Source organism: Amphiura filiformis, chromosome 20 (assembly GCF_039555335.1).
Source record: "Amphiura filiformis chromosome 20, Afil_fr2py, whole genome shotgun sequence".
Classification (NCBI taxonomy): domain Eukaryota; kingdom Metazoa; phylum Echinodermata; class Ophiuroidea; order Amphilepidida; family Amphiuridae; genus Amphiura; species Amphiura filiformis.
In genome coordinates, this window is record NC_092647.1 from 10,178,459 (window position 1) to 10,203,127 (window position 24,669).

Sequence of the window (24,669 nt, forward strand, 5' to 3'; positions counted from 1 at the left end):
GATCATTTAGCAAAAATGATTGAAGTTAGTAAAAAGTGTTTGAAGTTTGCAAGATTGTTTGAAGTTTGCAAAAAGTGATTGAAGTTTGCAAAAAGTGATCATTGAAGTTTGCAAAAAGTGATTGAAGTTTGCAAAATGTAGGCCCCCTAATTGAAGTTTGCAAAAATTGATTGAAGTTTGCATGTCCCTCATGGTACACCGTACTTTTCTCCATTTATTTTTCTCTGTTTTCAAAAAAAAATGTACTTGTTTCATTTAAACTTATACTATTTTTAGATACAGGAAGAGCAGGGCATGACAACTTGTAAACTTCCAGACCTGAAACTTGAAAATAGTAATGCCACGTAGCGTTAGGACGCCCTCTATCATTTGTGTACAGATAGGGTCAATTAATTTTCTTGCCAACATGGAACTTGGACATGTGTGACAGATATCACAGATTGTAGACACTATTCCTTTGGCTTTGTGAATTCTTTATTTTATACCCACTGACTTTCTACACATTCTTGCAATATTTCTGATACCAATAGAATTTAAAATGGGTCTTCTCTGGATCTGCTTTTTAGCGTGCTTAGCTTTTATTGTCGGAGCCGAAGAACTTACATTTGAGCTTCCCGATAACGCAAAACAGTGTTTTTATGAAGAGGTTGATAAGGGAGTGAAAGTTTCGCTTGAATATCAGGTTTGTAAAATGTACTGTGATTTAGTAATGTTTTTAATAATTATATAAACAACATCCATTAGTGACTTGCTCTTGTGTTACAAAGTTGTGCATACTTCAAGTCTTCATTCTTGACCCTTGATTCTTGACCATATGGTTTTTTTTCTGAACATCAACATGAGAATCTACGTTTATAAGTAGTAGTAGGCCAGTGGGACAACGAAACCGCTACGTGAACGAGCTACATGTACATGATGTCATGAACATGAGATATTCAGAATATTAATGTGGATAGCTCCGCTCGTGAGTTGCTCGAGAAGTCTAGCCAAGAATTTGCTTACCGATAGCTTCACATTTTAGGCTAGAGAACGTAGCATTCAAAATCTAGTCGGATTTGCTGAAGCATGACGTAAAGCAATGGAAGGTCAGAAGCAAACACAGCCGATCGGCGATCACGACAGACGATTGTAATTTCGATTGCATCAAAAATGTTGCTAAAATTACACTTCAGCAATTTTAGACTGCCCAAAATAGGAAAATCTTGCTCAAAAGATAGAGTTGACTCATTGAAATAACTTCCATCCAAATTTCAACATTAGGCCAAAAAAAAAATTGTTGTGTTGCCCTCCCAAGCCTAAAATCTGGTAGTACACCCGGCGGATTTAAAAAAATTTTTTATCAACTGAACCATTTGATACCTACTATTTCACAGTCACATGAGTGAAGAGAGGCATAATGTATGCTTAATATTGGCTGTATTTTCTACCCAATGTTGAATACATTTGTGTATTTTATTGAAGTAAATATTAATATTAAGGCCCTTCACAATTAATTCTTAGTTTACTATTTAAAGATGTTAAAATAGGCATGAGGTAACTTAATTATTAGTTATTTATTACTTATTATTTTCTTCATTTTGAAACAAGTGGTCACAGCCCAATATCAACATGAACATCCTGCATGGTACATTTTGGCACTGCAGATCATATTGCAATTATGGTTGATTTTATACATTGATAATTAATAATGTGTTATTTGTTTGTTCAGGATTCATGATTTAAGTAAGAAAGTAGCAAATTAATGTAACAAAAATGTCATTTAACAGAGAAAATGACAGAGAGAAAAATCAAATACCGGTAATTAAATATTTTGCAATTTTCAATTTTTGATGCGGGTGGGAAATAGGAAACTCAAAATCAATTGTGAAGGGCCTAAACATCCATGTTGTTGGGATTCAATGAGTCAGTCCTACTATCCAATTAAAGTGCTGGCTTGGGGCACAATCTTTTAGTGAACGTTATGGATCTGGGAATAGGCTTGGGGGTACATGTATGATAAAAAAAATCATTTGTTAAAAAAATTATTAAAAAAACAACCCGGGCCCAGATTTTCGCGAGGTGGACCCGGCCGCGGAGGGCAACACAACATTTTTTTTTTTTGGCCTTACCAGAATAAATAACCTCCGGTGCAAAAAATTGCACCGCGCTGTCCTACCGAAAAATCATGGCAGCCATAGGCTAGCAAAGCACTCTAGCTTCAAATGCGTATTAACTATCGTGCGCAAATTCGAAGCTAGAGTTCTCTAGTAACTCATGAGCTAAAAAGGTAATCACAACATATTATGCATATATTTACTTGTTTGTAAATGATAGTTTTAAACTAAAAAAACTTTTTATACTATAAAATCTGATTATGATTCTGTAAGAAAAATAATTATCAAACACGAATCACATGGTCTTATAATTTAAAACAAACTCATGGTGACCATAAAAACATGGATCCGTCTCTCAACACGCGATATTCAAAATTCCCGGGTGCCAAAATTGTAGAGTGCAATGACGTCACAGTAATACAATGAAGGCTTACTACGATTTATGTCTGGTTCCAGACAGCAATACTCAGGGGTAGGAGTAAGGTCCAAAAGTAGAGGGTCAGAGTTCACCCGTGAGCTTGCGAATATTCCCAACATAGAGGGTGAAAAATTAATATTTTTTAAATTTCGGGGGTCATTCACCCCCTATCGGGGGTTAACGCTACCCCTGGTCATGAGAATTGTTCACTTGACCCTTTAAAAAATCATTTGACCCCCGAAGTAATTTTAAGTCAGTTAAGGGGTCATCCATGACCCCTTGTTTTAACCTGCCAGCGCTACCCCTGATTGTGTCGGTCGGTCGGGATTTTTTTTTTTTTTTTACTAGCGAACTCTACTCTGTTTGTATTTAATATTAATTAAGCCTAAGGTAAATGTAGGCATGATCACAAAATTTTCAAGTAGGATACAATGTATAATTGTATATTACATGGAAATTATTTTGTTTAAAAAGATGATTATTTAACTTAAAAAATGAGGGGTCATACCATGTCTGTAGGTCAAAAACTAGTCCTAGATAAGTACCGTATTCGTCCGAGTATAGTCCCATGCTCGAGTATAATCCCACCCCCATTTTTCGAAAAAAATCAGAAATAGAAAAAATTTTTTTTTTTTAAGTTTATTTTTTTCGGTTTTGGAGTGTCCCTGGACCTAGACCTAGATGCTAGGATCATTCATGGTTGACCTAAAAAAACAAAAAAACAAATTTCAAGATATTTTGTATTTTTAATATGAAAATTGATAATTTGTATTCATGTCATATCTACTAATTAATGATTTCAAAAAGCATTGAATTTGAATGCATTTTGAAATCATTAATAGAGTATGACATGAAAACAAAGTATCAATTTTCATATATTAAAAATACAAAATATCTTGAAATTTTAAAAATTTTTTTTAGGTCATCACATAAAAACGGTGGGACTATACTCGGACCAATACGGTAATTTTTAAAGCCATAAGGCCAAGTAAAACAAGTACCGTATATCGTCTAGACTGTTTCAAAAATTGGTGAGGGAGGTCCTTTTACCTTGTTATTAGGCCCTTTACAATTAATTCTTAGTTTCCTGTTTCCCGCGCGCGTCCAAAGTAGAGAATTGCAAAATATTTAATTATTTTATTTTTATTTTGGATTTTCTCTTTTAAAATAACTTTTAATGACTTCCATTTGCTACTTTCTGACTTTGCTTGTATCAACTATAATGATGAATAAACAAAGAACATAACTGTACCATTACCGTACTTATGTATAAAATCAAACATAGTTGTAAAATAATTAAATGCATGTTCCAATCAAAACAGGTTGATGTAGGATGCGACCACTTGTGTTAAAATAAAGAAAATAATAGATAATTAATAATTAATAATTAAAAGTCGCCTCATCCCTAGTTTTCAACCATGAAACAGGAAACTAAGACTCAATTGTGAAGGGCCTTATGTTATTTTTTTACCATTGCAATTGCAAAGTGTTTGTCAACACATCTTATATTAAATTAAATTGAGGCCCCCTAATATTTTCATCACAACAATTTAAGAAACAAGCAATTAATAGGAAAATTAACAAAAGATATTTGAAAATCTCCAAAAATCGGTGAGGGCGGGGACGATTTATTTTACTTGGCCTATTGTGTATTTTGCTCTACAGTGACTCCCTCAATTTTTGTTGAATTTCTCCTTTTTGCATGATGTACTTAAATGCCCAATGACATTACTGAAATACCATTTTTAAATAAAACCTTACTCCGGAGATCTCCGGTTTTATTAAGAGTTCACTGATTGAGTGGTGGCTAAACACATCACATGCGTGTGTATTATTGAATCATTGAGTCAGTGACGTATTTAAACTGTGCATACCGGGGGGCATCGCTATTTCTCTTGCGTCTTGATGTAATTTGTGTGCACATCGCTAATATTCGTCTTACATACTTGTTTGTTCGTCTAAGCTGTGTGATGCTATGCCATTATAATTCATGATAAGCCATTATAATTCATGATAATAGTATGATCGCTGAGCTAATACACGCATTGTAGGCGCTGGAATGAAATAGTAATATAATTTTCTTTGTTTTGCCCCATTGAGTAGCATTTTGCTCTGCGATACCGGCTTTAGCCAATGCACGGTAACATGAAATCCTACTTGTTATCCAGTTGAAATCCATAAAAATCCATCTAAAGCCCAAAGTTCTCCTGCAGGCGGAATATTTTCAGTGTAATCAATCAACACTTTTGTTTTATAGGAAGCAATTTTAGACTTCTACGCTATTCAAATTTCACTCACGGAGCGCATTCACCGGGTCACCAGCGTCTTCAGCGGATGTTCTTGCTCTGAAGATGTGTTGTTGCTAGTGAAATTTGAGTAGCGTAGAAGTCTAAAATTGCTTCCCTATTTCCGTTTACCGCTACGTATGAATATACATCATTATACTTTTGTTTATTTTTTCAACAGGTGGTAACAGGGGGACAATATGATGTAGATGCATACTTAGAAGCACCTGGTCAACGTGTGTTGTACAAGGAGAGAAAGAAACAATACGACACATACACATGGACAACAGACATGAAAGGGGTGTATAAATTCTGCTTTAGTAATGAGTTTTCAACGTTTGCACACAAACTTGTATACTTTGATTTCATGGTTGGTGATGAGGATCCTTTACTCAGGGATTTAGGAGAACACGCCACAGTTTTAACACAGGTATGTACTGCAAGCCTTGAAATAAGCAGACTGGAACCAGGAGCAATTTATTTTTGAACATTGCTCCTGGTTCACTGGGAATTTACAAGAACCAGGAGCAATTTCTGAAGAAACATGAGCAATTTTCAAATAGTAAATCCTTTTCTGCAATACAATATGACACGGTTTCAGATTTGAAGCAGGTTTGACTGCCAAAAATGGCAAAATATAAAGTTTCAAAAAATATTGTTTTAAATATGTTTTCTAGACTGAAATTTTGTGCAGAATTCATTTCTGAAGTCAGAAATGCACAATCTGTCATTGTTTTCCTGATATGAGCATTACAGTAGAGGCATATGCTTTGACGGAAATAAAAATATGAGATCCATAAGTGACAACATCATCACAACATATTTGAACTCTATTGGCACACTTATAAAGGCTCTGCAAGGCTCACATCATGTTGTAGTGCAAGTCTGACATCTGATATTACAGGTACTAATTGTTCCCGATTTTGCTCAAAAATGGGGTGGCGAGTCAATTTGTTAAAAAAATTAGAACTCAAAAAATATGCATTTTAGCACAAGTTTGGTACTATATCCCTGTAGTACTGTATCATGGGAATAACTGATTAGTTTTTAAACATGTAAGCCTCATATATTTTTTTTTTACGATTTTTGAAATGCCAAATTTTACGTAATTTACAGATGTCACAAATTGTTAAAAAATTAGAAAAGAAAATTGAGAAGGAATGGAAAGATATTAATGTTATACCCAAGTAGGAACTTATACTGTGCATAACTGATTAGTTTTTCAAGCCTATAGCTCTTGTAGTTTTCTTGTAATCCCGATTTTTACAAATGGCGGGAATTTTTACACACATCAAAATTTTAAGGGGTAGGGGAAACATTTTTACATTTTGCAAGTTTTTCCCTTAGTTAAAATGAACAAAGTTAGGTATCAAATGAAAGCCCATTCAATACTGCATAGACTGGTAGGTCAACCATCACTGTAGCACCTTCCTATCAAGAGTTATGATTTTTCAAATAAATTTTTTGCCGAAAACAGCTTATTTTGGCATGTCAATTGTCACGAGGCATGTCATATTTGAATGATTCTGGCACGCAAATGATTAAGTCAATCACAAAACAAATACCTGAATCCATCAAATAGTACCCTCAGCTGATATGTTAACATTTTAAAGGGCCATATCTATGTATATTGTAGACTCTATGAGTATACAAAGTTGGCATGTGAAAATTTTGTCACCCAAAAAGTGCATTTTTCGGGCAATATCGACCACAAATCAACATTTTGTAGCAAAACGATGTACGATGCACGCGTTTTGACAAAGAAATCATGTTCTACAAACAATTTTACCCTAGAAAAGACACCTTAGAAATTAAACATAGCTATTTTCACTCTGGAGTGAATTTTTACACACTTTGGCAGTGAAACCTGCTTCAAATCTGAGACCATGTCATATACATCATACCAACACTCCTGCATCAAGTGCAAAACTGGAGCCAGGAGCAATTTGTTTTTAGAAACTTGCTCCTGGTTCATGTGAGTTTTACAAGGTCCAGGAGCAATTGATGGCTTTATGAGGGCAAATTTGCTCCCAGTGCCTGCTTATTGCAAGGCTAGGTATGTGATTAGCAGGGCTTTTAAATATTTGGCCATTGGCAGAATAAAGAGTTGTAATTATGCTGGGCAAGTGTGCCAGGAGCCGGTGGTACTGAGTCATATCTAGGAGTCGGCAGTTTCTTTGCTATAGAAAAATTATTTGATTTGTGTACATCGTGGAACATACTCTTTGCGTGTCTGTGTGTAGTAAGCTGTTGTACGCAGATAACCTTGCACATATGGACGCGTAGAGTAGCATTGTACGCTCGTGTACATGTATTAGCATGATTAGTCATGGAGTAACAAGCATAGTTGAATGTTCCACGATGTACACAAATTAAATAATTTTTTTATAGTGACACCACTAGTTTGGCTAGAGATGTGTTTAGCCAAACACATCGTGGAACATACTCTTTGCGTGACTGTGCGTAGTAAGCTGTTGTACGCAGATAATCTTGCACATATGGACGCGTAGAGTAGCATTGTACGCTCGTGTATTAGCATGATAAGTCACAGAGTAACAAGCGTAGTTGAATGTTCCATGATGTACACAAATTAAATAATATTTCTATACTGACACCACTAGTTTGCCTAGACATGTGTTTTAACATGAAAAATTAAAACATATGTGGAAATTCATGGTTGACTTGTAAAGATCACATCAATTTGCTATTCAAAATTTAAAAAAATGATTAACTGTTTTTCTGTAAAATTGTTTTCCTATCAAAACTGCATACAAAGGAAATTGATTTTCTTGCAAGGCTCCGAGCTGTATCTACATTGTATTGTTTATGCAATACAACTACTACTTTATGGGAAGAAATTTTGGTATAAACCGTCTTCCAGTAGAGGAACAATGGTATTGATCCTTGTTCTCAGTACTGCATCACTGACTTTCATTTGTTTGATTTGTCTTTTCACTTGCAGCTGGAAACGTCAACAGTAACCATCCACGAAGCATTAAAAGCCGTCATAGACTACCAGACACACCACAGGTTACGGGAAGCCAAAACCAGGATGCGAGCTGAACACCTCAACGACAAGGTCCAATGGTGGTCAATAGGCGAATTTGTTATTATCTTCTGTATTAGTATGGGTCAGGTTATAGTTCTTAGAAGTTTCTTTACAGATAAAAGACCTACAAGTGGTAGGATATAGCAGCTATTATTAGTTAGTGGAAGTAGTATGTTGTATATGAGTGCAAGAAGGGCATATGAGCAATGGCTGCTTCATGTGAGATTTTGAAATTACATCTGCAGAGGAATCCAAAAACTTGAAAAATGCTAAAAGACCTTATGCAATAAACCAACTGGAACTGTATAACAATTCAAATGGCAGCCATGTTGGAGGACAGTTCTAAGATAGCTTTAAGATGACAGAGGGACATATCTCTAGATTGATTCCACTACCATTCATACCTATCACCTGTTACCATGTGAATTGGCCCGTGTTACCTTATGGAGGACAGAATTTTCTTTAAATGAGGATGACTGTCATGAGTGATGTAAAGTTTGTTCGGTTTATATAAAGCGAAAAAAATAAGACTCATAACACCGTGTATTGATATAGAATGGCATGCACGCAGTTGGGCGCATTTATGCTTACGCTAGTTGTGTGTTGTGTAATGCGTGACTGGCACACGCATGTGAATTTACGCGAGCGTGAGTTGGGACTTTATTAATGTGCGCAGTAACAAAAGCCGAATAATTTTCACCTTATATAATCCGAACAAACTTTAGTATTGCATACCCTCTATATCAGTGGGCAATTCCAGTTGAAACCCATCATACACACCCTATGGAAGACATGACCTTAATCTCCTACACAGGGAGTGTGAATTTCAAATGGAGGCACGTCCCATCAGGTACCCCATTAGAAATGCACACTCTCTGTGTTAATTCAACGGGAAGCAAGCAAAATTTCCCACAATTTATAGCATGTTTTTATATATACAAAAAAAGACACAATTTCCCTCCAAATACCAGAATTTCTCTCCGAACACCAACATTTCCTGGAAAGGTGCTTCAGAATTTCCCCACTTTTTCCGAGCCATGTGTGTGGATTTCAACTTTAATAGCTCAATGAGGAATTGGGTTTTGAGATTCTTCATTCAGGTTACTCCTAGAAATATCTCAAGCCCTAGCTTCAGACTTGACACCTCAACAAGTGCTACACATTTTAGAACAAAAGGCTGCTATTATGCAACTTTCTTGCACTCACATGACTATGTAGTATTAGGTCATATTTTTTTAATGTAAATATTTTGGATGCCACCCAAAAATATGCACCAGCAACTTCCTCCCTTCCTGCCTTTGATAGCTTACAGTTTTTCACTCAGTCATGAGCTCTCATCATTTTAGACTTCTTTCCAGGACTCGGCAGTGCTGATGTGGCAGCTCCTTGCTGGCACTTAACTAATTTCACTCCAGTGGTCACTCATGGCTTGATTGGCTATTCAAGGGTGACACAATCTGAGGAACTGAACCAGTTCTATCCACGGCAGCCATGAAATCTATCAAACCAAAACCTCCATTTGATTCCCAAAGTCTGAAGTTCTTTGTGTGCTCGTCAATATATGTGACCTGCTACCACAAAATGTGCGTAAAGTCGCAAATTTGTAGTTTTGAGAGACATCCTGACTGACTGAGTTGATGTTTGTTTGTTTACCACACACATGTACAAACCCATGGCCCATTGTGCATCCATTCACAAAGGACATACAGACATAGTGGCTTGAACAGGTGTGTGTGAAACAAAAAACACCAACACAGTAGCCAGGGCATGTGGTAGCAGGTTACATATTTGGGCTGAAAGTAACACCAGTTGCCCTATCAGCTCAAGACTTTAAATCAACAACAGATGAGAGCAGAATAAGGGTGAAGTTTAAGTCTTCAAAAAATTTAATGAAAGATAGTGAAGAATCAAAGTTGAAATGTTTCACTGAAAAGTTGCAAAGGGGCCCCAGGTCAACAGGATGTTATTTTGAGGGGCCTGTTGATATTTAATGGGCATTGGGCTATAAGGCGCACATTGAATTTGAGCATTGCTTGGTGTATTGCTTGGTGTATTCCCAATTCATTTTGGTGTATTCCCAAGACATTTGGGTGTATTCCCAAGATATTTGGGTGTATTCCAAAGATATTTGGGTGTATTCCCAAGATATTTGGGTGCATTCCCAAGATATTTGGGTGTATTCCCAAGATATTTGGGTGTATTCCAAAGATATTTGGGTGCATTCCTAACTAAAAGTACACTGCTCAATGCTTCACAAAATCACAAATCTTGAGGGATTTTCCTTTGTCAAAATTGAGTTGACTTTTGGCCTGTCAAAACTCTTCATCTTTTCAATTCAAGACCTAATGCAATTTTATTAGAAATTTTACTTTTTAGAAGTTTTGCATGCCTGATATTGCATGATTTTGAGATACCTTTTCCTTCCTGCATCCTAAGTACCCAACAAACTAACAAGTTGTATAATTTAGTTATGGCTTATTCAATATTGGCTGGTTATATTTTTGGGTGGTGCATTTTTTAAGCAATACTTGTTTGGTCATGTTTCTCCATTAGTGAACTAATACACTGCTACATAAACCTGCTTCAAGCACCCTAAATGTCATGTCCCAAGACATTTGCCGATTTGGGTGTATATTTCCGAGACATTTGGGGGTATTTCAAAGACATTTAGGTGTATGTCTAAGCCATTTAAGGTGTGTTTCCGAGTCATTTGGGTGTATTACTGAAAAATTTGGGTGTATTTATTACCTTTGATTTTAATCACTCGTTCTGAGAGAGACTTGTCAACTTGTCATTCTGGTAATAGGACATGCAGTGGGCCCAATTGTAGGAAATATTTAACAATGGAGGCCTTCTGTGTATGAGGGCATGGGCAATCGCCTTCAATCGAGGACACACACACACTCCACAGTCCAACCATGGACTACTCGGCAATGGAGGCACCGTCCTCAGTTTGTGGAGGTCTGCAAACGACCACAAATGCATGTATAATGTATTTGCGAAATACGTCCTCTATCGTTATACTAGATATAACGTCTGCAGTTACTAGGTTTAATTCAATATTCCATAACCACAAAAGTACACAAAAAATGGTGGAAAATGTCCTTGGTATGTCGATTGAGTACGGATTTGGACGTCCACGTTTGCATAGTCCTAAACAGCGTCCACGTTTGGAGGCGATTGCACATGTGTGTGTGTGTGGGGGGGTATATGTGGGGGTGTTTTTGTGAAAGTAAGTGCATGTGTGTATAGATTTGTGCAAAGTAGTGTCTAATTGTCCATGTCTTATTGAGAGGTTATTATGCCTGAATCTAGCCTGACCAAACAAGATGTTGCAGATGTTGTTTACCATGATATTAAGAGGTTGATGTTAGAAGGCCCTAACTGCAATAGCTGCTCTATCTACATTTCAAAATTTCTGCATTCTATAATGGCACACATCTAATAATATGACACCTGGCAGCTATTGCAGATAGGGCCTTATTGCACTAACCATTTGAAATTTATTATTATTAAGATTTTTGTACACATTAATGTTTTAGTGCACTGAGGAATTTTGTGGTTGTTTTTGATGGTCTGTGTGTGGTAAGGAATATCCAAAGGACTACCGGTATATATTATGATTTGTACAATGTAGTTATTTCATTTGGCTAAGGGAGTTAGTGGTCCTTTTGGTGACTCATAAAAAAAAGAAGATGAAAGTTGTGTGTTTACTGTTTTGTAGATGACTTGTTCCTGGTTTTCTGGAGGAGAGCGAGAGCAATCGCTCTATACTGCTTTCCTTAAATCTGATATAGGAGAGTCATTTTTAGCTCCCCTACATTGCCCATTCTCTCCTTACATTCTGTTGTAAATTGCTTTAAACAGCTCTCCTTGAAGGCTTCAGAAGAGCTATTCAATGCTCTCCTTGAAGGCTTCAGAAGAGCTATTCAATGCTCTCCTGCAAATTCCAAAAGGCAGTCCATGGGTTTTGAGAAGCTGCTTAATGATACATTGTATGTTGTGATCTATCCTTTAAAACTGGAGAGAATTAGACCATCTTTGGCCTATCATTTAGGAAAAAAGAAAGAAAAAAAGAAGAGGAACCCCAACTTAAAACACCAAAAACTCAAGACAGTTGCATACGGTCCAGAGGATGTTTAAAGGCATTCCCATAACCCAATGGGGCTTCTGACCTTGGTATGTCTGGCTTTTGTACACATGTGGCATAGTTGACTATACCTTGCATTGGGATTGTGTGCAAATATCTGGTGTTTTCATCCTTTTATTTAACATTCAAAACATTGAGACTTATGAATAAAATTAATGCAGCGGGACCATATGAATGTTTCCTGTAAGAAATTCAAATATAAGTTATAAGTCTCAACTACTAGCCCGTTGGCTGCAGTTTTAAAATTACCATTTTGTGTGTGTGGCAATGGGGACTTTGCCTTTAAGATTAGGTTATATTGATCAAATTTCCCAATCATAGTGCATTGTAGGAATGCCTTTAAGCCTCCTCTGGTTAAGTTCATTTACCTTAGTTACTTTTAAAAGGATGTATTGAGTGACATATTAGTTGGAGCTGTTATCAACAGAACAAAACATTGTATAGAATTAAACTTCATTGAATTTTGCAGATCTTTGTATAGTTACTCAAAATAATTTTTTTTCATACACTGGCTAAATATGAAAAACATTTTTTGTTCTGTTGGTTTTTTCTCCACAAAATATGAAAAACTTTTTTTGTTTTGTTGCTTTTTTTCTCCAGGGTATTTTAAGTAACATTGAGCCTTTTTGATTTATGGTATATCACATACATAAAAGGAAGATAGTATTTATATTGGGTAAAATTCAGACCTGCTTTGTGTATCACCATCCTGCTGTATCCACCATATTTGTCTTTGGGACTTTGAATACTGTAAAAGTGGACATTTTTGTGTGTGTAATTTTCATGCTTTGTCACTTTGAACTGTTTCACTTATTTTTAAATTTGCAAATTTCTTAAGTTTCCTTATATATACATATACACAACACAAGGAATATATTTGTGCATTGTTATGTTTGTGGTAAAAGCTTGGAATGCAAAAAGCCCAAAAATAAATGCAGTGCAAAATGTCCACTTTTTTCAGTATGTAACAGGTTTCATTTGTAATGTTTCTTGGTTTAATTGCACGGTGTACTAAAGTTTGTTTGGCTTATAGTTGGTGAAAACAAGGAGACTCGCAACATTGTGTGTACTCAGTTGTTGGGCGCAGCACTTCCGCTATTTGTGAGTTGCATAATGCATGACTGGTGCATGCTTATGTGAATTTATGCAAGCGCAAGTTAAGTTTGGAATTTATATAAGCATGCAGTATTAAAAAAAAAAACAATTTTCACCAATTACAAGTTCAGCTTTAAATGTGTTTTACTACACTTATCAACAGTTTGGGACAAATTCTGGAATACCCCACACAACACGGTACATGGGCCAAATTTTGTTTTAGCTAGTAACAATTTAGTGAACCAAGGGCATGTTTGCTTTCATTGATAAATTATATTCAAGTGGTACATACATGTAACTTCTCAGCACCCTAGATTGGCATGAATGCAGGCATGACTTTAGAAAACTGCATTGCAGACTTTGCATATTGCTCGCCTGGTGGTGTGTAGGAGAGCTGTCAAATCAGGGGAGTGATTTAAATGGAACATCATTGATAAGTTAAAAATTATAGTTCAGCTGAAATGCTTGAAGCTCTCAATTGCCTTGAAAGCTTGTGGCTGTAGTACAATATTACACAGATGAAAACAGTGGCGTAGCTACAGGGGCTGTGGCACCCGGGGCAAGGATGTATAATTGCCCCCCCGGCACCCATTTTTGAAACAATTGCGCGTGCTATGCTCGAAAAATTTGCACAAACACCACTTTAATGAAATTTGGTTACAGTGAAGTTGAATATCGGTCTTAAATTGATCTTTCAAATGACTAATTGTGCTGATTCGCGCGCAAATTTGTTTACTTTCACCGCTTGGAGGGGGTGCCAAATTGATTGGGTTTTTTTAACCACCCTCATTTTGGTACCCCCTAGTTACGCCACTGGATTAAAATAATATGAACTAACTTTTTTGTATAAAACACATTTGGTATATATTTATTGATATGTTAAATAGTTATATGAAAAGTTGTATTAACAGACTGACATGATATTAAAAAAGAATTCCATAACTAGTAGAAATGATAGACTAATTGAATTATTGAAGGAGGGTTATTCCAATTGAAATCCATGCCCCCCCTCCCTCTATGGAAGACATGACCTTTAAAAAGGCCCATTCAGTGATTTGCTCATTAGGAGGATTTTAACAATCATCACAATGCAGATTTTGGCACATTTGTTAGAGTCACAGATGTGCTAACATAGCCTGCTTGTGAGTTGTAGTTAAGCTTAAAGCTGTGTATTAAAAATACAAAATAAGACATTTTGAATCTGTAATTTCTATACCTATAATGTATTTGAATGGGGCTTCAATACTGGTGTTTTCCTTGTATTTTTGCCAAATTTTTCATAGCATAAATACCTAATGACAATCCTTCACTCTTAGTCTGAGGCAATTGATAAACAATTTTAATTGTTTACACCTTTGCTGGATCACTGAATGGGCCTAATCTCCCAGACAGGGAGTGTAGATTTTAAATGAGTCATCCATAGTAATTCTCGGTATGTGAAATAAATTGCGCCATCTATCGACTAAGCAATAAAGGGACACTTCCGTCAACATCTTCTGTTGGTCCCTGTGCGATCGCTGTAGTACATGTAAAGGTAGTAGTACATCTTGGTTTCACCAGCTTCCCCCAGTGATTCTAAGGCTAAGCAAAATACTTGCAATCTTTATCAGCCTAGTCATTGACTGAAAAATAATGTACATTTAAAATTGATTTAAAATCAATTAGCTTAGCTTTAACACAATTTTTACACATACAAATGTATTGACCATGGTTTGGATGTCGACAAATACCCATGATGCATTGCGATTTTTGGCTGATTTCACTTTAGTCGATAGATGGCGCAACGAATTATGAATACTGAGAATTTGTAAACTATTTTTAAGTTGTTCACAGGTGCAAAATATATGCGAATACAATTTATACAAAGGATACATGTAATCATGTATGATAGTGTCAGTTTTATACTTGTATATTTTGGGGACAATGTAGTTTATGACCGCCTAGGTGTGTTCAATAGCAGTGTTCTCACGATAGATATATGTAGTAGTTTATTTTAAAAAGAATCTAGAAATTTAGGTTATACTTTATAAAGGGATGGAATATTGTTTTGCAATTGTTTGTACAGGCATCTGCATGTACTGGCGCTTTAGGGAAAACACCAAAAGTTCAATGACGTCCTAAAAACAAAAGTCCTTTTAGGGAGGGGACAAAAAGTCTGATAATGTTTGTAAACTAGTTAAAATATTAGTCAATTTGATCTTTCTGGTCGGAATTTTCATAATTTTAATACTTACATTTCAGGGAGGAAAGGCTCAGCCTCCAAATGAAAGCACTTTCATTTATAGGATATTAAACTTTTGGTTTGTTCCTTACACTCTGGACCACAATGGCCTCCTCCCAATGGCATAGTCCAATAACCCCAGTTAAACATCATGGTGCAAAATTTGACCTCAAGTTGCAGACTATGAGTTTTTGTACCCAAAGTTTCAAAGGTCATTCAATGAATGTACACATGTATTGGGGCTTAAAGAACTGTGCACCAATAGATGAGAATGTTTTGGATCCTAGTGTTATGCATTCAGGATAATGTGAATAGGTATCTATGATGCAGACAACAAAATATTTAAAAGGACCAAGAGTCCGTGTATGATGCAACAGTGGTACTGGCAGAATTTCCATGACTGGTGCAACACACAAGCTATAAATAAGTCCCATCTACCCAGATATCTTCACACAGCAATGCTGAAAATGAATGTGCCCAAAAATGTGTAGAATATTCACACACCTATCCAATTGAAATCAGAATCACTGATTTTGAAAAGTGCAACAATATTTTTGGTCCATTATAGGATTTAATGTGTATAGTTAAAAAACTAACTGCAAAACTTAACCCCATGAGAACTACCTGCCGATTGGCCAATAAGAACTTTTCATTCTCAATTGGCCCAATCATCAACATTGTTAGAATAATTTCACCATACAAAAAAATTTGTGTGAATTATTTGCAAAGCTCCATTCTGATTGGTGATTTTAGTGAAAATATCATGTAATTGACCAATCAGTGGCAATGTTAAATCGGCAGGTAATGCTCAGGGGGTTAAGATTTATAGGAAAACAAAATACTACAATGCGATAGACCCCCAGTATCAGACATGACCTTAATCTTTCAAACACGGAATGTGAATTTCAAATGGAGGCGCCCATATCGCAAGGCATTAGCCAGAGGGGTGTCTTTAGGGTGTCCAAAATGGTCAAAAATACCTTATTTTACAAAATCAAGGTGTCCACTTCCTATTCACTCCCATTGTAAAAATCAGAATTTTAGGGTGTCCAAATTGAAAACAGGGCGTCCAAATGACACCTGGACACCCCTCTGGCTAATGCCTTGTGCACAGGTATCCCCATACATGTACTATGAGATGTATGGATTTCAAATGGAACAACCCAATGTATGTATAACAAGCAACTGCATAGTGTAAGAATTTCAAATATTGCAGTGACTAAATTCACAGCGAAATCGGTGATCATTGTGGCAGCTGTAATGTTTGCGCTGCATCGACATTTGTTGATAATGATATATTGCTGACACTTTTGTACAGTGCATAACTATGCAAAATTGTGACTTGGATCAATTGAGCCCAAGCTACGAGGTTTAAAATATTGGAAGAGACGTAGTCAAGTCCTATATTCTAAAACTTTTAGGAAGACCAATAAATATTGGGTGTAAAACATCAAATGTTATCATTGTTATGTTTTTACACACTTGGATTCATCAAAACATATAATTTGAACACTTGGATTCATCAAAACACAATATGCAATATTGAGCGCTATGTTTTTCTTGGAAAGTTAATTTGATCACCTAGCAGCTGTACTGCGTTTATAGAATTATTACGTACTTCTGTAGCTATACCTGCTATGTTGAATAATTATCAAAATTGAATTCAAATATTGAGATATTTTCTGATGTTATCAATGTAATTCCAGTGTTGGACAAATGCAATTGGAAGTTTTTTTGTTTTTTTTGCAAGGCTGTATAGAAGTAAGAACTGCTGGTCTTATTATATTTTTACTGTTTTATATAGCCTATATGATAGTGTGCTAGGTCTTTGCCAGGCTGGATGATCAGAAATTACATTTTGCATCTCAGGAAAAAGGGGAGGGCATGTTTAGAGATGTGACCTTCCTTGACTCAATGACATTGTATCTTGGACTATAATTGTTCAAGTGTAAAGCCGGTGTATAATTCATTGACTATAATTGTTCAAGTGTAAAGCCTGGTGTATAATACTTCATGGTCTATATAAATTATTCAAGTGTAAATCTGGGTGTATACTTTATGGACTATAATTGTTCAGTGTAACACCTGTTGTATACTTCATTGACTATAATTGTTCAAGTGTAAAGCCTGGTGTATACTCCATTTACTGTAATAGCCTTGCTAAAATTAATTTCCAAAATTTTACATCCCATTAGCTTGTTCAAAAGAATTGAGTAAAGAAATGCAATGCAATTTGTCGGTTATAGAGATAACACTGATACATGAGCGTAATGATGATATTTAGAGGGTGGGAGGCTCGAGTGGGAGGGTGCTTAATTTTTGAGAAAATGTCTTCTTTTATCAAGCTTTGTAAAAAGGTTCCCAGGTCCCATTTTTCCCACAAAATAAAATTCAACCTGTTTGATAAACTAAGGGAATTTCAAACTGTTTATGGAGGTTTTTGAAGTCATCCCTCCCTCCCTCCTTAGTTATGCCCCTGACACTGATGCTATAATCAATGCCATCTGCAGCTGGGCTATTTGAAGCAAAGCTCACAATAAACATTCCCACTTCCAAACAATTTGCACGGCACTAAATAATTCAGAGTCTTTATTTTTATTTTTTACAAACCTTTTATCATTTTAGTAATAATAAATTATTTTGTTAAGCTATAGACATTTTTAGGTTATGTGACATACTGTAGATTTAAGCCCTTTGTGTAAAATAAATTGATGGAACATTTTAGTTTGTGATAACTGTCAGAAGATAAAACTTTTTTTGATGCAGGTAATTAACAGGGTATTCACAGGGACAAAGGGCTATTTCAGTTGAAATCCTTTACCCTGTGGAAGACATGACCTTAATCTCCTGCACAGGGTGTCTAGATTTCAAATGAAGTCATTTATTCAGGTAACCCACTTGAAATTCACATTTTCTGTGGGGATGATTAAGGTCATGTTTGCCGTAGGGTTGTATGCCTGGAATAGCCCAATGGAATTTTGCAGTGATCCTGCATGCCACCTTGATTGGTACCCAGCCCATCTGCAATGTTTGTTGAAAAGAAAGACTGTCATTAAATATCGCTCAAAGCATAGACCATAAAGACAACTTTTAATGTTTTCAATACTCCATAATGGATCAAATAATGTTGCTTTTGTAAGCCCAGTCTTTAAATATATTGGTTGGGTATCATCACTTTGATGAAGAGGTGCTCCAGCAGAAAAATATCAAAAATTGAAGAACATGCAAATTTGGTGACACCTTCAGCCCAGCTGCTTGGTAATAGAATACCAATATATGAAATGGTGTAATAATGAAGTTCATCTTCATACCAGAGTCCATGGTCAGTGGTGAGTGGTGGTGGTTGGGGGGGGGGGGGGGGTGGGGGTTGTTGGTGAACAAAAAAATTAAGGTTACTTTTCTAATTTGACCTGACTTCCTCCCATGCCACCACTACTTAACCAATGGTTATGCATTGTATTACTCACTGTATAAAAGATTTGTTTATACATGTACTTGTATTTTGTGTTGTGTTTGGGGTTGTTAACACATTACTTGTGAAAGGACAATTAAACCACTGGATTTGTCATGTATTGAATGTGTAAGTTTCTCTCTCTATGTGGGTGTCGAGTGTCAACTGTCCGACTGCAGACGACAGGTAATCACAGGTTTCAAATTTTCTCTAAAAATGAGGATGCTAGGATCACAAAATCCTCCTTTAATATGTGTGTCAAACGGTTTCCCCCTCCCACTCCTACTCAGGTGCCCTTTAATTTTGGCTAGCCAAAATTCTTGTCCCCAATTCTGCACAGACAAATTAAACTGGTTCCCAATTTAGCTCAATTTCTCCGGAGCTGATATTATGTTTTCAGAATCTTCCTTCAGTATACTTTGTACAGAGTTGAAGAGTCGATTATATAAATCAACACTTGGACTCAACACTGATAGGCTCACCCCCTCCCTAACTTTTGTTTTCAACATTTTTTATACCATAACTCATTTTTGAGCTAAAGTCACATTTTTGACCAAAAATCATATTTTTGAACAAAAATCATATTTTTAACCAAAAATCACATTCAAAAATCACAATTTTGACCAAAAATGTTTTTTGACCAAAATCATATTTTTGACCAAAAGATTCTGAAAACAATAATTACTGGTATCGCTATGAGTTTTAAAATAATTTTATTTTAAAGCTCATAGCTTGACCAATAAATTTGTGTACTGGGTCAGTTCAAACCATCCAATTATAGTGCAGCGCACCAAATTGCCAAAAAATTAAAAAACATGTAATTGAACCCTTCCATCTGTTTATGTAGGCCTTTAATCTCGTTTCTGCCAGTTCAATGCCATTTGTGTAACGACGTGGCTGGGCGCTTTAAGTGTTGCCATTTTCGTTCTCATGCGCACACAATAATGCAATTTTGTTCAGGTTCGACTTTCGACTTAGTATTTTAAGGGATCCTCTCTAAACACTCGTGCTGATACCCCGGAGGCTGATACCCAGGCAAAATCTACCATTTAGGCCCCTATAGTTGATTCCGTTGAAAGTTGATTTCGAGTTTCCCCGTGACATTTTTTCGGAAAAGAGGCAATTTTTTCATTTTTCATTGTTTTTACACTTTTTTCATTATTTTAAATAAAAAAGCGGGCATATTTATACAATAACTATTGATGAAAGATCAATCAACATGTCACGGCAAAACAGGTATTAAATGCTTAGATCATCACAGATATTTTGCAACAGATTGAGAAAAGATTTGATTTAAAAAAAATTAAAATGATAAGAAATGTGCAATTTGTGTAATCACTAGCATAATGAGGTAATCCTTAGGGGTGGTGCAATAATTATGTGTACCCCGGGGTGGTGAATTATAGGGGGGGCAAAGATTTTTGGCAGGCCAAAAGGGGGGGCAAGCATTTTTGGCAGGTCGAAAGGGGGTCAAGCGATTTTTGGCAGGTCGAAAGGGGAGGCACAGATATTTTGGGCACTGTTTCTATATAACGCCCTAAAAGGCGTAGGAAAACGTTACGAACACGTTCAAATATGCAAAATTTCCTGCTCACTGTGCTCGCATTATATGATAAGACAAATTAGACAATTTAAGGTTTTAAATTCGGGTTCCCCAAAATCTTGCATGTGTGGGGGGGGGGGCCAAAGATTTTTGGCACGTCGAAAGGGGGGGGAAAGTTTTTGGCACGTCGAAAGGGGGGCAAAGATTTTTTGGCACGGCCAAAGGGGGGGGGGGGCAAGCGATTTTTGGCAGACCATTTTGAGAATTCACCACCCCGGGGTAGGCCTACACATAATTATTGCACCACCCCTTAAATTCCCAGTATATCCTCTACGAAAAACTGCTGATTATCAGAGAGTTTCAATTTTGATATTTCTATCTCAAAATTAAGATATTTACTTTTTTTATGAAAATAATCAATGGCCAAAATGAAAAGTTGATGCGGGCGTGTTTGTTATGGGAAACCAGGAGTTATTTTTAATTAGCCTTATCAAGCCTTTTGGGTGAATTCCGGGAGGGGTCATATTTTGATATAAATTGGATCGATTGAGCAGATATTGGTCGAGCTATGAGTTTTAAAATATTGGACACTTGGACGAGCCATAGGCGAGTCCAATATTTTAAAATCGAGACCAACAAATATTGGGCGTAAAGCATCCAATTTTATCATTATTATGTTTTGGATCCAATATTTTCACACAGGCTTGGATTTTTCAAACCATACCCTAAACATGGGTCCCGAACTCCCGATCATAGGCGTAGCTAGAGGGGGGATAAATCATTTTGCGGGGGAGGGTGGTCCACAATCATCCCCCAATGTTGAGGCCTGTATGTGAGTTTCTGACCAAATTAACCTTACATTTGGCCATTTTAGCCCCCAAAGTGCAAATTTTTGCGCGAATTTATTCCACTTTTGCACCATATGGCATCACTCACATTTATTTGTAGGCCAAAAAAAAATGTTTGGTTGCCCTCAGCGACCGACCCAAAAAATTAGAAATCTTGGGTCGTTTTTTTTTCAATCACTTTTTAGAAGAAACCTTAAATTTGGACAGTATCAAGGACATTTTATACTTGTTATTCACTCATTTTATTTATTAAATGCATATTTGATCAAAAACAGGCAGTATTTCCATTTAAATTCACTCCAAAATCGCACAATTTTTTACCATAAAATGATCAAGCATTTGTCAATGCTTGCCTTTTCAAAATAAAGGAAGAGCCCATGAAAAAAAAAAAAAAAAAAAAAAGGATCGACCTACCGACCCTCCAAATTTTTGTCTTGGAAGGGCAACCAACATATTTTTTTTTTTGGCCTTAAAGGTGTAAACTTCTAATAGGTACTAGGTATAGGTATGTGCGGCGGACCGCCGTACGGTACATCAGTCAACGGGGCGGGGCGGGTCCCCTTTTCAGGCTCAGTCAGGCAGTTCCTATATTATTGTGTGAAAATATTGGTTCCAAAACATAATAATGATATTAAGAGCTTTAAATTAAGCCCCCACATTTGGATCCGTTAAACAAAATTTTCGTCTCAGATTTGGATCATGCTCCAGTTGGACAATGTCAGTCAGTCGAGCCTCAAACTCTGATAATAAGTTCTTTCGCTCAAATTTGGAATTTTTTAGCTCCGCAACCTAATTTGGCAGCTTTTGGCCCAATTTCAGTTCACTAGACCCGGCCCAACAATGTTAAAATCATAGTAGGCCTATTATTAGTAGACCTACTCGAGAATCCTTGTCTCAGTTCATAAGCCCAGGCTATTTTGCCCTCAAATCAGAAGTTAGTTCTGACCCGGGGGCGGGATTCAGTGCCCAATAGGCCTATCCCTGCGCCCAGGGGAAGGCACTCGAATATGAAATGGTGTGCGCCTACCTGTAGCCAAAACTAACTTAATATTTTGTGTAAACTTCTCACCGTACAAAATGGAATCATTGATTGGTGTGGGGGGGGGGGGCGGCCGCCGGCCATGCCGGTCAAGTTGAACTATTAAAGTTGAGTGAATTTCAGGGGTAGGCAAATTAAACAAAATTCGCACAAAATTGCCACAAAAAGTAAAATTTTTGTAATTTGAGGCTTTCCCCTTAAAATTATGTGGAGGATGTAAACTGGGGGAAAGAAAAATATAGGGGTGTGTGTGTGTGGGTGGGGGAGGGGTGTGTGGGGCCGGGGTGTGTGTGTGGGGGGGGGCAGGGTCTTAGCGCATAGCTAGCTACCCGTCTGGCCATCATTTTAGACGGGGAGATTGCTCCTGGGACGGGCAAAATTAATGCCTTTGACAGATGCTATATTATAAATTGTAGGCCTATGTTTTGAGAAGCTAATTGACCTTTTTAGCAGACCCAATTTGTATAACAAGCACATATTTGAACTTTTTGAACCCCTAATGGGCTATAGATGTCTGGTAAATGTTTTAAATTAGGTCAAATTAGGACAGGCAATTTTATTCAAATAACGGGCAACCCTCAATTTCTAGCTAAGACCCGGGGGGGGGGGGGTGCGGTTGGGTTTCGGAGGCACCATGAAATTCCAAGAAGGTCCCTAAATGGGTTGCGTACAATCTGGCAACCCAGCTGTTCATTTCATCTGAATGTTTACAGCTGAGCTGGATCGTCGAGTGATGCAACAACGCTGATATTGCTAAATTCTGAAGACAGTAAGCTTTTGCAGCCGTTGATGTTTTGTCTGAAGCTACAATATCAAGACTATTAGTAATGGCGTCTGTTCTTGCCCGGTCGGCCCGAAATGTAAGTAAATTTTGCAAATACTAGAAATTAAGCTTACTGTCCAATCTGCCATGTCTGCCGAATTCGACAGCTTTAATAGTTAAAGGTCAGTAAGGCAAAAAAAAAAAAGAAGGTTTGTTTCAAAGCTCACGAGAAATTTAAAAACAAATGCGAAATGCGATTTTTAAAAAAATTTTTTTTTTATTCCCGACTTTTTTTCATGGTATTTTGAGAAAAAAGTGATTTTCGCCGATTTTTCTGGAAAAACTATAAAAAATTCGCATTTGTTTTTTTGTCAATTCGTAGGATTTTACAAACGCCGTAACGCTTTGAGACTTAACTTTTTTTTTTTTTTTGCCTAATCAGTATTACCCGATCGATAGAGCTAGCTCGAGATACCCTATTTAAATTACAGGTTTACATATGAAGACTGAATTAAAAAGACTAGTTTGCGTCTGACGTCCTGTCAACCAGACCAAAAATGCCGTATACTGTAACATGACTTGGCCATGGCGGGTCAGCAACCAATAGGCCGTGTAAAATTAATATTTTGGTTCTCGCCCCTCCCTCCTCAATTTCTGGGATTTGTCAGATTTTTTTTATTTTTAGATTTTTCAATTTTTTTAGACTTTGGAATGATTTATGAAATCTTCATACATATAAATAAGTTTATTAGAGAACAAGCATCACTTCCAAGTCTTTTGTGGTACTCTAGGGGTTTATCCTCAGAATCTCACATTTGAAAAAAAAAAAAAAAGGGCCTCACCGTTTCCTCGAGCACTGTTGGAGAGGACCGAAAACTACTGACAATTCTAATTTTACAAAAAAAAAAAAAAAAAAACACCTCCCTCCCTCATCAATTCATGAAAATCCTCTGGACGAGAACCAAAACATTAATTTTATACGGCCATAACACCGCACTGTTGGGGTGTTGCCCTGTGTCAGATGCAAACTAGTCTTTTTAATTCGGTCTTCTAAAAATACGCAAACTACTCTTTTTAATTTGGCCTTCAATTATATATTGAATTATTGAATAGTTTGCGTCTGATGTGGTGTGAGGCGTGGACGTGGTGTGATTGGTTGCTGACTTGCGCACTATACTGTATTTTTGGTCTGGTTGACAGGACGGTGACCTTTTCCTTTGGACTAAGACCACCCTCGCTATATCAGGACTAAAATATTACCTTTGCATCAAGGTTTTAAAAACAGTTGCCAAACACTTTGAAGTCAAGGTTTAAGGGGGTACACCCCTGGCCAATTGTCGTGCCTATTTTTGCATTTTTCTCAAAAATTATAGAGCATTGATGACAAGTAAGATGTGTATATTATAGGGGCAAGGACTACAACTACTGCACTGGAAATTTTATTTCAGCACAGACAACAGTTGTGGAGTTACAGTCAAAAATGAGGGAAAACCAATATTTGATCAATAAATCAATAACTACTTGCCTTGAGTTGCTGAATTTTCATAGACTTGCTTCAAGTCCTTTGGCGTCCATAGTTAATAGTGAATGTAAAATTCTTGGAAGCTTTGCCACATATTCCAAAAATTTCTGTTACAAAATTTTGAAGTTATTCTTTCGAAATAATTATTCATCATGATCATAACTTTGTAAAAATTTTTTTGACATTTGAATT

General features: G+C 36.6%; 1 protein-coding gene across 1 annotated transcript; it reads left to right on the forward strand.

The window, feature by feature from the left end:
- Positions 1-381: 381 nt before the first annotated feature.
- Positions 382-12,725, forward strand: LOC140141834 (transmembrane emp24 domain-containing protein 3-like). Its single transcript, XM_072163697.1, has 3 exons — positions 382-682; positions 4,978-5,226; positions 7,759-12,725. The coding sequence occupies exons 1-3, from the start codon at positions 539-541 to the stop codon at positions 7,987-7,989; spliced, it is 624 nt and encodes a 207-aa protein (XP_072019798.1). The 5' UTR covers positions 382-538; the 3' UTR covers positions 7,990-12,725.
- Positions 12,726-24,669: the final 11,944 nt, after the last annotated feature.